Genomic DNA, 16,036 nt, shown 5'->3' on the forward strand with positions numbered 1-16,036 from the left:
CCAATGAAATCCCCTGTCGCCGCCTGATTGTGACGACACCCATTGGAATCTGCCTTCTTAGCTCCCTGGGCGTGCCTTGAGGTCACCTGCTCCGCAGAAGTCTTTATTTCGTCCCAAGGGTGTTCAGCTGCAAGGTACTGGGAACCGAAATTCAAGCAGTGACAGACCGAAACTAAATCCTGCATCTGAAATGGACCGCTGCAACCCCTGGACCTCCTTCTACTGGACCAAGCATTGAAGAACATGCGCCCAATGAATTCGGAACCTCAGAAGTGTTCTCTGGAGAAATTGAGGTAATTGCGGTAAGTTAACACACATGTTTCGTTCCTGCAGCCTATCCTCCATAATGTTAGAATGAGCAAAGTCCTTTCCCTAGCCCTCTCTTTCTGGACCTAGATCGGTGGTGATCTGGTCAAGGATACTTCCTGGGAATACCCTGGTGTAGTGAGATTGGGAGAGGTACTTTCCTGAATTTTCCTTAACTTTTTAGAAATCTGAAGCACAACCTCTGGCATCGTCCAATAAACAAAGTAAACATACCTGAAAAGTATAACTTTGGAACTGAGGTCTTTAGGATTGTGAAGGCATCATGAATGAGACGCAGACAAAAGGTTCAAGATTGTTTCTTAATCTTATTAACATAAAAGGCAAGATGGAGTAAGGCCTAACTTGCCCTATGCTAAAGTGAGATTCCATATCTAAAGAAAACTAAGGATAATCTGTGTCAGGAAGTCTGAATCAAAAGTCTGCCTGTGTCCAAAAACTATACTTGCCCTCACAACTAATTGGATACAATGTGTAGGGATGTCGGCATCAAAATGAATAGTGTTCAAAATCAAGTTCCAAACTGCTTCCCCTTCCCCAGGTTGAAAAGAGTTCACAAAGTCTCGGGGTTCCATTCCCCAAGAGTTCAAATCCTCCAGCTTTTCAAAACACAAGTTCAAATCTTTCCAGCTCCAGTGCTTTTCACTGGTTCACATAGTAGTCGTATTTCTGTCTTCAACATCACATAAGCGGCTGTTGCAAAACACAGGCGTCTTTTACTTTAATTGATTCTCTCTGTAAAGGGGGCACTTGGTCTAGGTACAGTTGTCAGACTACACGGTTCACCCATTACAGGTCACGCAACCGATACCCCTTCTTGTCTGCTTTCCATCAATTATCGTCCACTGCTTTCCTCTGACAGTGAAACTTGTTTCTTTCATCAATGTTATACTCTTTAAACCTAGTGTGTCTTGGATGGCCACCATGCACTTTGTTACACTTTCTGTATCCTTCTGGCTCTTGCCAATACAGGTTTCTTCCTAACCTGCAGTTCCTTGCTCATGTTATACCCTTCTTGGTATTCTCTTGGCTTTGCCAAACCTTGTATCTCAAACAATTAATTCCGTTGTATCTGCTACTTACACCACCTTGCTTTTATTCCAGTCACATGTACTCATAACTTGCTTTTTCTCTGTGCCGCATTCAAAAGTGCTAACAATGTCTTTCAGTTCGTTAAGCATTCAAAATTGCTTGTTTTAAGTCCCCGAAGTGCCCCGGTCTGAGTGTTTTCCTGTTTCCACTCACCGGGTGCATATGGCAGAGCTCACTTCGGTTTCTTTCCACTCCTCGCTCGGCTTTCCGGCCCCCAACGGGTACCGCTCTTCCCTAGCGGCAGCCACAGAGAGCACTTCTCGCTCTCCTGGAGATCTACGGCGCCTGTAATGCCTCAATGGCCCACAGCTCCTGCTGCGTATACTGACAAGTAGGGAAGCAGGATTTTATTTATTTATTTGTTTATTTCTCTCTCTCTCTCTCTCTCTCTCTCTCTCTCTCTCTCTTCCCCCCCCCCCCCCACCCCCCTACTCCACATGGCTCCTCTCCAGCCCTCTTCTTTCTCTCCAGGCCATCTCTCCCCTTGTGCTGTGCGGCCAGCCTTTTTATACTCACAGAGTGTTAAAGGACCACAGGTGTGAGTCATTAAGTTCAATTGCCTGACCATGGCGAAATCTATTAACTGGACATGCCTGGCTGTTCGATCTGAAATCCTCCACAGCCCTCTTCTTCGTTTCAGTACAAAGAGTGGTCTTTGGGGAGTGTGAGAAACCTGAAGGTGCCTCACTTACTAGTCCCTGGGGATCTGTCATCCAGGTGGCCAGGACACGGCCATCGCTATTGGATCCAGTTCCTGGGGGTGGACCAGTGGGGGAGGATCACCTGGATGAGGGATCTTCGGGGAGTGGCAGTGGGACACCGAAGGGTGAGACGTGGTACCCCCTTCCTTATAACATCTTTTCCCTGTCCTACCCCGTAGGATATTTAGAAGCTCAACCGCCTCCCTGTTAGGGAGAATTCTCATAAATGGCTGATTTCCCTTAGCTAAAGAGTCCCCCAGCAGCTTTGCTGGATTTCTAGGATTTCTTTCTTTCACCTGGTAGGAGTGTGGGCCTTTTTCCAACTCTTACATGTGTTTTGATGTCGGTATTTTCACTGTTTGTGTAATCTTGGGCACTGGAGCCTCACCTACTCCATGTACACCACTTTTTGTGTGTGTTACACAGCACCTTCAGTGCAGTGATACAGGGTTGTCTTTGAGACTTCCCATCCCACGGACTCCATCTTTCTGGGGCTGACTACTGTCCCCCAGAAACAGGTGAAGTTGCCATTAACTTTATATAATCACTTTAAACCACAGACCCAATACACCTCATCTTCCATGGAGTACTGGAAAGGGTTAACTCCTATCCCTTTTTGTCTGTGCATCTTGGAGCGTTGTTTTGCTCCCTTAACATTAAGACTTGGCTGGTGGCAGTGGTATCTACCCTAACTTTCCTACCGCGATTATATTATATAAATGTGGTATTGTTCCAGGCTATTATATTAGCCTTGAACATAAACCCGCTTGACCAAATACATTTTATTTTGGTTCCGGCTGGGTTTATTCGCCATTTCTTTTTGTTAAAGTCTTTCTCGTGTTTTCCTCTGCGCGCCAAACTGGGGATGACTCATTTGTTCGCTGTCTTTTCGCGGGCTTCTGCACAGAAGCCCTCCTTAAGGCGCCTGATAGTCTAGAGGGGCAGGATGTGAGGGAAGGATCTTCGGACCCCTGCCATGGGTTGCCTTAGTAACCCAAGTCGCACTCTTGTCTGATTGGCTAAGGGGACTGGCCAGGCCAGCCTCCCTGCTGTGTGATTGACAGCCCGGCTGTATGAATGGGGGAAAACTGCATAAAAAGCAGGTCTCTGGGACTGGAAGAGCAGAGTCACCACTGGAACGAAAGAACCAACGAGGAACCGGAAGAAGAGGATCTCTACAACGACTGAACCGCCCGGTGAAGCCCTGCTGCAGGTCTGAATCTCCAAATCCAATGACAGAGAAGATCCTCCAGGAAACCTCTTTCCTTGAGCTGGTGGGACCAACCAGTTTGCCCAAACTACAAGCCAGGACACCCCCCTCTGGTCGAATTCGCTGTACAGAGCTACAGTGGGCCGGATAGCCAGGAAGGTCGGACCCTGCTTGGGTTTTAAGGAGTGCACCTTTTATTCGATGTTTTGCTCTGCTGCTGGCTTCTTCCCTGGGTAGCGCAGGACCCTCCAGTCTTCCTACTTCTGATCAGTGCGACAGTCGCTTCAGGAACCGTGAGCCTGCAGGAACGGCCAGGAACATCCGCCTCAGCTACAGCTCCCTCCGCTTTAAGGTACTGTCCAAATCCGGTTGACCGTTTCGTTCAACTGCGGTGAAAAGGAGGAGAAAGGCGACGAGAACCAAAAGGACGACAAGGAGGAAGTGCCCTTGCCCTTTTCGACCCAGACCTGCGAAACCTCAGTGAAATGAATCATTAGGCTGGGAACTACAGCTAGCTTGTGGTGTAACAGATGTCAACGGTGCACGGGCCCTCTTACACTGATAACCAAGACGGGGAGAGACGATTGCTACCGTGGTACCGTCCTGGACTCCAGAGACAAGAAATGCCAAGCGGTTCATCTCAGTTGGTGAGTCGGAGGGAGAACCGATTGTAAACGGAACTGTGTTGAGCGAAGGTTGTAAACGGCAACAAGATATGAGTTGAAAGAACTTCTGAACTAAGAACTTGTGTGGTATTGAACTTTTAAAGCACCATGGAAAGACCAGCCGCAGAGTGGTCCAGTGCCATGTGGGCGCTCTTTCGAAAGACTCTGGCTGGTCTCCTTTTGTTGAAACTACCGATGCCAGAGGGCCCTAGGAGAGCCCGACGAAAGAGGTCAAAGTGGTCATACAGGGGTCGAGTGAAAAGCCCTTGTACAATCGAAAGTGTTTGACACGCTGAGGAAAGAAAGTGAACGTTGCTTACTGGGGGCAAATGTGAACCCGACTGAGGAATGCCTGCGAATTAGGTTGACCAGTAACAACCCAGAGAGAATTGTGTGATGTGAAGCCTGACGGGGGCTGAGACCCAGACTCTAATGAATTGTGGCAAGTGTGAACCCGACGAAGGGATGCTGAAAGAAAGCTAGGGGAAGGGAACCCTGCTTTTCTGATGAGATGATAGAATCATGAACTGTGTTAGAATGGCTATGTGAACCCGACAGCGGGATGCCAAGGGAAGAGCAAAGGAAAGTGAATCCCGGATTTGTGATAAAAGCAAAGTGAACTGTATATCTGGCAAATGTGACCCTGGCTGAGGGATGCCTGCGAGTTGGGGTGAAGCATAATAACCCTGTGAACATTGTGTTGACAAGAGTGAACCCGGCTGAGGGGTGTCCACAGTGTAAGGTTGTTTAAAAAGACATTAAGACTTGAAAACTACAGATGAAAATATTTTGAGTAAAAGGCTGTAGTGAACCCGCTGGAGGGAGGCTAACATTCAAAAAGGATCGGAGCCCGGTTGAGGGGGACCCAGGGGTGAAGAGTCATCACCCAAAGTAAAAGATTACAGAAAGCAACTTTTGTTTTGTTATTTTTGACACACCAGGCCCTCGGAGGCAAGAGACTTTGTATGGCAGAGTCTTGGCCACCGAATGTCCTGATATCGCTGAAAAGAACTGTAACCTTGTGCTGGAGAAGCCCAGTTGTGTATTTTGCTCAGGAGTCCCGCCTTGTCCGGTGCTTAAAACGTGGGGAAGGGAAAACCCATCGATACCATCCTAACTTATTATTTTGAGAACACTTCTTTATTTTCTGGTGAACATTATTCCACACTATTTTGTAACTTAGCGGTAAGGATTGGCAATCAGGTTTTTTTTAGTATAGGCCCTTTTATTTGACAAGACTCCACTAGGACCGCCTTATTATTATTTTTTGATGGTCGTAGCTTGCTCCCATCTTAGATTTAGATTAGTCGTTTTTCTCACCCATTTATACAGTTTAATAAACACCCTTGAACTGTGATCACTTGTGTCTGTCTATACTGTTGCCACCATGAGTTCTTTACAGAAGGTTTGAATTAAAGAAAGTGTGCATAACTGTGTTGTCTCCTACTCGTCTTGGTACTTCACTGATTTGTGTCTGCTTTAACAATATAGGACGGATATGCATTTATCTCACCCAAATGAAGATGTGTCCTCCTAGTTGCTCTCTTCTCCGTCCCAGTGCTGAGGTGATGTTTCTGGGGGACATTTTGGAGGGAGGGAAAGGGCTGACAGAAGCCTACAAAGGCTTGAGGCATAGAAGGTTCATTTGAAAAAGTGAAAGAAGGATACCATGTCTCAACTAAGGACGTCCTCTCCCCAGTCCTTAAGTTCCCTCCACCCAGTTGATCCTCCCTCATAGATCCACCCCAGGGTCAGGATCCAAAAGCGATGGCCTTTCCCTGGCCACCTGAGAGGAGAATCTATGGGGACAACAAGTGAGGACGCCCTCAGGTTCCTCACAGGACACTAATCAATAATCCATTTTAGGGCTGGACTAAGTAAGTGCTAGGGATCTTTTCTGCTTTTGCTCTAAAGTGTTTCAACTGTGTTTTAAGCAACTGACTACTTACCTGTATTGCACTGGTTCTGAATCATATCTTTTTATCTTCTCCTAAGGATGAATGTATTTTATAGCAAGTGAGTGCCAATATTTCCCTAGAAGGTTCATGAATTAGTGTGTATTTTAAAGGCCTAATAAATCACTGTATATGTTTGTACTTACCCGTCTAATTATTGTGTTGCTCTGTGTGGACTCATTTTAGCCCTAGACCACTCTCACGCCACCTTGAAAGTCTAAGCCTTACCGCTATGCCACACACTTCAGTGTCTTTCCCTTTTCACCATAAAAGGTGTGGCTCCCAAAATGTCACCATGTGGGTGGAGTTTGGAAATCCAACATACCACTGCACAGTGGGCTTCAGTTCACTCAACAAACAAACTGCACAACAATGGGTTCACCCCTATACCCTGGTCCAAGGATCACACCATTCTTCCCCAGTAATCCTACTAAAACACTCCATACTCCTGCAAACAAACCACAAATGTTAACTACACCATCCCACACTGACATTAAACAGAAAAACTCCACATCTCCTCCAATAACTCACAAAATCGTAACACTGGCAATGCACCCCCATGCCACGGGCAAGCAAGGCCTCCCATACAGACTCAAGCACCTGCATGCCCACCGACCCATACTAACAAGAAGCAAACCCAAACACAGTGACTGTTTTTTCCACACTAAAACTACCAACAAAACAGTAAAAGCAATTGTGCGCTCACCCTCTCCTCCCACTAACAAACCCACCCCTTCCTCTTTTGTTCCAGATCTGCCTAAGCGCCTGGAGGCCAGGCAAATGGCATCAGTACGCTGTATATGTTCCATTAACATAAAATAACCTCACTTCGCTCTGCTTCAACAGTGAAGTATTATTAGAATCCTTTTGTAAACATGCTCCCCGAAAAGCCTTTTAGCAGTGAGGGCCACAGGGCCCTAGAGCCTCTCACTTAAGCTTGGATGTTTGCTTGGCTGTTTGCAGACTGCCCCTGAATACCACTTTCTCACTTATTATTTAATATGTTTGTACTGACTGGTGAAATATCTGTAATATTTGACAAGCTTTGAATATAGAGAATGTTAAAAAAAACAGAAGACACCATGTGGCCTTTTAAAGAAAGGTTCTATCACTTACCTTTTTCATACTTCGGTCGGACCAGCCTTCCATCCACTGAACCAGGCATTTCTTATATAAAGCTGGGTTACTTTCACAGTTTATTGTAAAATTTGGATTGGTGCAATCCATAATCAAAACAATGTGGAGATTCTGTTGGATTCCTGTAATATATTATTTTGTTATAATTGTAAGGATGATGGCATGAAAATGAAGCTAATACAAATGGCTGCAGTAACACATTTGGACAAACGTTAAGAATAGACATTTATCTGGTGTGGGTTTCAAACTGTTCATAATAGCCAAATAGAATCATTTCTCAGGAAGGTTGCATTTGTGTCTTGAAAGTCTCTTCCATTTCAGAAGGTGTAAGGGAGGAAGGGTCTTTTTGACCCCCCTACATCCCATATGTAGTTGAAGTTATGCTCATTCAATTGCTGGAGACGTCCCTCGGTCCGCGCTAAGGCGACAGAGCGTGGAAGCCATTGCATGGCACATAACAAATTCCAGTTCGTACTTTCCCAGACTCCATTTTGTTTTGGTCACGACTCCATCTTCTATTACGCCACACTGTTCTAACAAGCCCTCTCTCCCTGCCTCCAGCGCAGCGCACAGTTCGCCCCACCCTCTCCTCCCCTGTCTGCGCCGTGGCTGTCCAGTTCTCACTTGGGCGCCAGTTGTTGCAAACTGACAATGTATTTCTTCTCTTCCTCTGAGATCTTTGCCCTGTGTGTGACCAGGCCGAAGCCTGGCTTGCGAAAACCATGCGTCTCCAAAAACCCACCCCAGCTCCTCCGAACCCCCTCCCCCACACCTTTAGGAATTATTGCTTGTATAACCCTTGCTCCCCTGTATTTCCTTCATGTAGCAGACGGTGGGACCCATCCCCATGAGCCACCCTAGATGCCCCCCCATATAACTAATCCAGAGTGATCATATAGTCTCCCTGTACTAACACCTATCAAACCATTCGTTTGAACCATGAGGTGCCATGTCAATAAATCTCAGGAGGGCACTCTCAGTTAAGGCACCTGGACCATTGCGCCCCTGTCCCCACGGAGGCCCAGGTCAAGAATGAGCGCCTTTTACTACAATTTATAGGTGACCCTGCATAGTCTGTATAAAGGTTTATGTCTTATATTAATCACTACATGCCAATAATTACTGTGTAGCTTAGACTAGTTAGACGACTGATGGTGTGGACTCAGCCTGACCTTCACCCCTGCCAGATGAGCCCAGCTGACCCACAAGAAGCAACAAGTTGAGCACCAGCCAATCAAGCAGCACTGTCACCTTATAGTGTATAATGTATTAGCTAAACGAGCCAATGAAGTGGCACCATGTAACACTTAAAGAAATCATCAATGACGAGGATTGTGGTTAAAATGTCATGTTTCTGTATTGTTGGCAGAGCGCTCTCGGAGCAGCAGAGTCCTCTGCATGCCTCAATTTATTATTATGTAAAGACTACTTTGTTTGACTCGCAGTCTTTCTCCTGGTCTCATTCCCTACTAGGGTGTGTCCATTTATACTGAGCTTTGGGCTTGTATTTTTGGGGAATGACCACTTTCAAAGGCATGATCGTTTCACTGTTTAAATAGTCTCAAAAGAGCTTTTTAAAAAGTGTTTTTTGCAGATGCTTATTTTTATTTCGTCATCCTTACTCAGACGTGTTCTGCACTTAAAACATGTTTGATCATGTACCCCTCTTCAGGGATATTGGTGGATCTATGTTTTTCAAGCATCCGCTGCGTGTTGTATGTCACGTTAAGATGGATCAACAGAACACAAAAGAAAATTGAAAGTTCAACACAAGTTAGATTGGGTTGGGGGAATGTCTATAAGGGCTATGGGTTTTAAATAAAATCCAGGTAGGGACTGTTCCAACTTGTCAGCTTACTCAGACTGATAAAAGGGCATAACTGAAAGGACAACCTATCGTTATTGGGGTTTCGTGTTCCAACACACAGTCTCAGTGTGGGGCCTCATTATGATTTTCCCGGTATTCGGCCAGTAATTCCGGCGGGACCAGGAAGGAAACTAATGTACCATCTCTGCTGCCCGATATCCCGGTATTACAGGGATAACATGGGCGGCGGAGACGCCGGTAATTCCCGATTCTATGGAGTCCAATAGGACTCCATGGGATGTTGTTGCCGAAATTAATGGTGCCGGTAAATCTGCCAATGCTTTGCCGGTAGGGGCCTGAACTACCAGCAGGTCAGCCGGTAAAGTGCTGGTACAAGGAAATAACAGCACTTTCATTCCGGACCGGCCAATCCATAATGAGCCTGCAATAGTGATCAGCTGTATTGTCAACTCAAAGTCAAGGGGGTATAGAGCATAGCACCCTTCCATACTTCAGTCCCACCTATACTGTGCGTAGCTTGCTTTTTGCCACCAGTCTATACGACATAGCAGTCAGATTACTTCTTTCCTATCAACAAGAATTTCCCCATCCTTAGGATATCCCCTTTTGTTTGGTAGGCTTTTTTACAGCCCTCTGGAAAAGTGTGTGAAAAGAACTATCCTTAGTTAGAAGCCAGAGCTTTCACCAAGTTAGACCAAAAAGGTAGCAGAGAAGTCAGGTTAATCCTTAGGAGGGGATGGGCTGTCACTAAAGTACAATTCGTCACACACACAATAAAACAACACGCAATACAATTTAAAAGTGTAAAAATAAACTGCACTTAGCCTGCATCTGATTTTCATTCAAGAGCAAAATTAATTTATTTGGAATCCTACTCCATTTTCCACCTGCTAAAAGGATGCAGATGGCATAGGACTACATTAGTAAGTGCTGGCTGAAAAGGTTAATTTGCAGACAGCGTTTACTTATTTTTTTTATAAAACAGAGAGTAAAAGTGAAGAGTAAAGGTAATTTTGCCTGCTTTTACACTTCACCTTTACACTTTGTCTTGTAAATGTTTAGAATTGCATGCAGAGGACCAACAGATCATAAGTGCGAAGGTTGGTGGCGCCTGCATGCAGTTTGCGGTTTCATAAAATGACCCCCTAAGTGCGTCAAAGTCCTGGCAATGGCAGTTAGGTATTATACGAATGCCACATGACCTATTAAAATGATCTTATGAATATGCCAAGCTGAATTACGGTTAAAATGTGTAATTCATTTACCAGCACATGAGCACAGACATTCACTGGTGTAGTATCATTTTGAACATGGGGTGCTATACATACAATAGTACGGTCTCAAACAGACCACTACCAGTTTGAGACCAGCCCAAAGAAAGCAGGAGAGATGGAGCACATATTATTGGTAGAGGACATGTTATTGGGACCCACTTTGCAGAACACTTTTTCAGAAAAGTTACTCACCGTAGTGACTATGGTACTCTTAGTGCATAGTCCCCTTTCTTCCATACACTTTTTATTTTTATTTTTTAAAAATTTTTATTTTGAAAACAAATAAACAATACAAACCAAACTTGCAGCATTATTTACAACAGACTCGTGAACATCAATTAACGCACGTTACTGCTCCCCAAATCCCCCCTCCCTCCAGAGCTTATTTGCGTTTCTCGTTCTGTATCCGCTGCGTGTGGCTGGGTATCGCTTCCTTCCGAAGCTGCAGAATCCACTACTGTGCCAAACAGTCCTGTTATTAACATTCTCCAAGCCATCAGGTTACCCACTTCTTCTTCCCCGCACTTGCTACATGCCTCCTGCCACACCACCGTTTCAGCCTCCACCCATTTTTGCAAGTCCCGCCACCATACCTCAACCCGTGGCTTGTGGCTCTGATTCCAGCCCATGGCAATCCTTCTTTTAGCAAGCACATATGCCAGGTCCCTCAGTTTCCCAAGATGTTTAGTATTCCATGGTCTGGGAAACCCTCCCAACAGGCAGGCCCAGGCCGTATCTATGTTGAGCGTGACCCCTTTATCCGCTAGTTTCCGTGCCACTTCCCCCAAAAAAGCTTCAATCACTGGGCAAGACCAGAACATGTGTGTCATATCAGCATCTTCTTCATTGCATTTTGGGCATGCTCGTCTTCCTGCGTTTACAAACTTAGATATTCTCTTCGGGGTCATATAGGCTCTATGCGTTATGTATAACTGTATCTGCTGCAATCTAGCGTTTCTGGACACCTTCTTGTGGTATCCTATAGCACGTTCCCACATTCCATCGGTCATCTGTGCCCCCACCTCCGCTTCCCAGTCCAGCCTCAAATGAGTCAAATCCTTCCCCACCCGGGTCATCACCATCTCGTACAGTCTAGAGATCTTGTGCCCTCCTTCTGATATGTCATATATTGTTCCCATTAGGACGTCTGGCTCCTCCGCCAGTACAGTCTCTGGCCAGGTTTTACGAATAGTTTGCACAAGCCTAAGATACGTGACATATTGGCCTCCATGCAAACCTGTCTCTTCTCCCAGTTCTTCGAAATCTTTAATAATCCATTCTTGCCATACATCTCCCAATGTGACCAGCCCAACTGATTCCCAATAGGTCCTAATTATCATTCTGAGTTGGTTGTCTCCCCCAGCTAAGGCGACTATCGGCCCTGTGGGGAACACGGGCACGGGTTCTCCATCAGTTGGCATACTCTGTGCCACATCTTCCACCCAAGCAACAGCATACCCGGGCATTCTTTCACTTCGAGTCTAGGCACCCAGATAATCTCCTTTAGGTAAAACGGGGTGCAGTCCTGCCCAAACAGCCTACATTCAGGAGTTACTTCATCAGAGAGCCATTTGGTTACATATTGCAGCTGACTAGCTACATAATAGGCCTCAAAATTCGGCAGCTTAATGCCCCCTCTATCATGGAAGTTCTGTAGCTTCCATAGCGCCACTCTATTTCGAGTGCCATGCCATAGAAAGTCCCTGCACATGCTGTTCAGTTTGACAAAAATGTTTTGGGTATCAAGTATGGTATGTTACTGAAGAAATGTAACAGCCTGGGCAGGACCACCATTTTGAGCATCGCCCCCCCGTCCCATCATCGCCAGCGGCAGCTTCTCCCAAAACTTCATATTTGTCCGGATTTTTTTCACAGCCACCTCAGTATTATGCAAGTGTTCCCCCTCCACCGTATGATACACATCTATTCTGAGGTAGCGGAAGGAATCAGCCGCCCAAGGTACGGACAACACTGGCAACCGTTCCTGAGGGGCTCCTATGTAGCTCCCCAATGGGAACATGCTCGATTTTTGGGGGTTTACCGCTATGCCGGACAGTTCTGCATACTTTTCCATAACCTCTAGAATATACTGAAGATTTTCTTCCGGATATTTCAAATATAGTAGTAAATCGTCAGCATACAGGGATATTAGGTGTTTCACTCCCCCTACCTCAATACCGACCATGTCATATTGTTTTCTGAGGTACACTGCCAGGGGCTCCAGGGCTAGAATGTATAACATCGGGGACCAGGGGCACCCTTGTCTGGTGCCTCTACTGAGTTGCCACCTCTCAGATATCACCGATCCTGTGCGTACTCTGGCCAGTGGTTAACTGTATAGTAATTTTGCCGACCTAACATAACCCGGCCCCATCCCGTATTCTTCCAGGGCCGCCAGCAACCATGGCCACCTCACTGAATCAAAAGCTTTGACTGCATCTAGGGATACCACCGCCATTTCCCCCTCGCTCCTTTTTCCCTCTTCAATCACCCGGTGGAGTCGCCTGTGGTTGTGGGTTATATTTCTGTTGGGGACATAACCTGTCTGGTCCGGGTGTATCAGTTTGCTAATAACCCTTCGCAGCCTATTGGCCAGTCATCAAGATCTTGCTATCCTGGTTCAACATTAACAACGGCCTATAGGAGCCGCAGCTATGCCCTGGCTTGTTGGGCTTAGGGAGCGGCACAATTAATGCTTCTCTGAGCGATCCCGGTAGCCGACCCATCTCAAAAGACTCATTGAGCATCTCTATGGAACAAAGAGAAGGCTCCACCCACAGGTTTTTATAACACTCTCCTAATGTCGGAGTGTTTTAGTCATATTATTTTAGAGCAACTTGGATTCAGAGCTTCAAAGCGTAAGCTCAATTCCCTTTAAGTATCTTTGTTAAATCGACAAACCAAAGCAAAGCTAAGAGGTTAAGAAATAACTTCTGCTTAATAATACTTAAATACAATTTATTAGGTTTTTATTGATTTCACCAACAATGAAAAAGAATAATAATAAATATATATTCCAAAATTGTTTCATTCCTAAACCAAAAAATAAGGTATAAATACAGCACTATTAACTGTTTACACAGTAGATGGGATTAGTGTCATATAGTAGTGAAATGAAGAAAAGGAAATAGAAAACAAATGCATATTAAACAAAAAACAGATACAATTTTGTCTTTTGGTGAGTTACAGAAAAATGATAATTGCATTATTCTTTGACATAGTAGCAATAAATGTCCATATACATCAAGTAAAGCAACAGAGGACCAAAACCATCATTGAGCATCTCTAGCATAGGGGAGAGTACTTCCACTTTATATGTTTTGTAAAACTCGCCAGGGAATCCGTCCGCACCCGGGGTCTTGCAGGTGGGCAGCTGCTTCACCACCTCCTCAAATTCCTCTAAGGTAATCGGTGCGTCCAGCTCCTCCCTTTCTTCATCACTAATCTTAGGTAATTCCATGTCTTTTAGAGTTTCTCTAATCTCCTCCCGATTGTCCCCTCCTCTGTCCTCATATAATGTTCTATAATAGTCCAAGAATGCCTCGTTGACTCCCTCCTGGGTGTCAACCACCTCTTCTCTAGTTATTGTCCTAATCGGGGGCCTGGGGGTTTCGCTCTTATATAATCACGCCAACAAGCGGCCAGTTTTATCCCCACCTGCATGTTGCCTCGCGACATACTTCTTGTAGTTAAGGTTGCAGAGCCTTTCCCAAAGCTCTGCGCAACTTTGCTGCAACTCGAGTACAAGTTCCGCATCACCTCCCGCCCTGTTGCTTTCGCGCTCCAGTTTCTCTTCCGCTTCCTCTAGTTCCGTTAGGACCCCACCCTGTAGGCCTTTTGACTTAGCAATCGCAGCACCCCGCAATACCACCTTAAAGGCTTCCCAGAGCGTGCACGCTGAGTCCACACTGCCCGTGTTTACCTCAAAGTACTGTGTGATCGCATCCCTGATATCTTCCCTGAAGACTGTGTCTCGGAGCGCCTCCGCCCGGAGGCGCCATGTCGATATCCGCGCCCTGGGGCGGCAGTACTGCCAGCTCAGCACCAGAGGCGAGTGGTCCGACAGGACCCTCGCTCTATAGTCTATTTGGGTGGTCTCTATCACCACATCTGGCGTGGCAAAAAAGTAATCCAGCCTCGTGTGCAGGTGCTGCGGAGCTGAGTAGTGCGAGTACTGTGTTTCATTAGGGTGTTTCAGTCTCCAAACATCTGCCAGCCCAAAGTCATCTAGTAATGTCTGCAATACCCTGGCCGCTGGGGTGGGCCTATCTATCTTCCCATCAGATCTGTCTGCCTTTGGGTTGAGCACGCAGTTGAAATCCCCTCCCAGATAACCGCTCCTCCCATACACGCACCCAGATGAGTACACAGGGTTCTAAAATACGTCGCAGTGTTTTGGTTGGGGGCATACGTATTTATAATGCACACCTCTCTATTCTCTACCAAAGCCTTTAATATGACCAACCTCCCCTCCGTGTCCACCACTTCTTGTGTAAGTTGGAGCGGAACGTGCGGTGCCACCCAGACCAACACTCCCCTAGCGTAGGCAGAATACAGAGAGCCTACTACAGTACCTTTCCACTTCTTCCCCACCAGTTCCAATTTTTGCTGGGTCAAATGTGTTTCCTGCAACAACGCAATATCAATCTTCTGTCTTTTTAAGTACATCATGACTTTGTTTCTCTTTAAGTAACTGTTAAGTCCCCTGACATTCCATGTTACGATCTTAAGGTCCCCCATGGCTCATGAGTGTCTTCTTGCCTTCCGTGTAGCGACTCCCCTTTGCCCACGTGATACAGATACAGCTTTCTATCTTTGCTTGTAGCTTCTCGTACCAGCTCAAACTCCCCATAACTATGTACACGGCAAATTCCCAACTTCCCTCCCCCCACCCGTCCCTTCCCCAACATCACACACCCCAAATGCTGCCCAGCTCCATTCTCGGAACTCAGGCACCCCCACATCTAGCCCTGCAAGCACCAAACAATGCACAGAGCTCAGTAGGGTGAAGTCGCCCTAATGGCCACTTAACTAAAATTGTTGTGGGGTAAAGAGAACCGCTCTGTAAGGCTCCCGTTAATTCAATAATAACTACAGTGCTTATAACATTTAGTGCAATAGTCTGACCTTCTCTACTGAAGGCTGCGCAAACGACTATATTCAAGTCCCACGTGCCGCACCATCTTGTGGCACCTTCTTTGTGCATTACTTATCTCTTCCGTGCTCTTTCTCCGTCCGAACTTCTGACTCCTGGGGACATCCTTGCGCATCGAGCCATCCTATGGCATCCTCCGGGGTCTCAAAAAACAAAGTTTTGTGTTTATGAATGACTTTCAATTTTGCCGGATACAGTAACATATATTTGTGGCCCGCCTCTCTCAATCTCCGCTTTACTGTCCCAAAGTTCATGCGGCTACGCTGCACAGACAGGGTATAGTCCGGGTAGACCGTGATGTTTGCCGCTCCTCGTGTAATCGTTCCTCCCTTACGAAAGTGTTCCAATATCCTCTCCCGATCTCGATAGTTAAGAATTTTGGCTATCACCGGCCTAGGCGGGTTCCCCGGCGGCGGTCTCCTTGTTAGAGCTCCATGTGCCCTTTCCACTGCAAATCCTTGGGATAGGGCTCCTCCGGGTATCTCTTGCAGTAGCATGGATTCAATGAATTCCGTGGGATCGTGGCCCTCCAATCCCTCCGGCAGGCCCACGATGCGGATGTTGTTTCGTCGGGCTCGTCCTTCCGCCTCCTCCGCTCTGCTCTCCAAGTTGCCCACTCTTTGTATCAGGGCATGCAATTCGGCCTTATGGGAGGCGCAATCCGTAGTATTCGGGCTAACTTCCTTCTCAAGGGA

At 46.3% G+C, this 16,036-nt stretch overlaps 1 protein-coding gene across 3 annotated transcripts in view; it reads right to left on the minus strand.

The window, feature by feature from the left end:
- Positions 1-16,036, minus strand: part of DYNC2H1 (dynein cytoplasmic 2 heavy chain 1) — a 3,314,293-nt gene that overhangs the window by 1,422,408 nt on the left and 1,875,849 nt on the right. For all 3 annotated transcript variants that reach the window (XM_069639013.1, XM_069639012.1, XM_069639011.1), the window contains exon 52: positions 7,064-7,206. In XM_069639013.1, the coding sequence (XP_069495114.1) occupies positions 7,064-7,206 (143 nt within the window). The remainder of the gene's footprint in view (positions 1-7,063; positions 7,207-16,036) is intronic.

Source organism: Ambystoma mexicanum, chromosome 7q (assembly GCF_040938575.1).
Source record: "Ambystoma mexicanum isolate Mex_15411 chromosome 7q, UKY_AmexF1_1, whole genome shotgun sequence".
NCBI lineage: Eukaryota > Metazoa > Chordata > Amphibia > Caudata > Ambystomatidae > Ambystoma > Ambystoma mexicanum.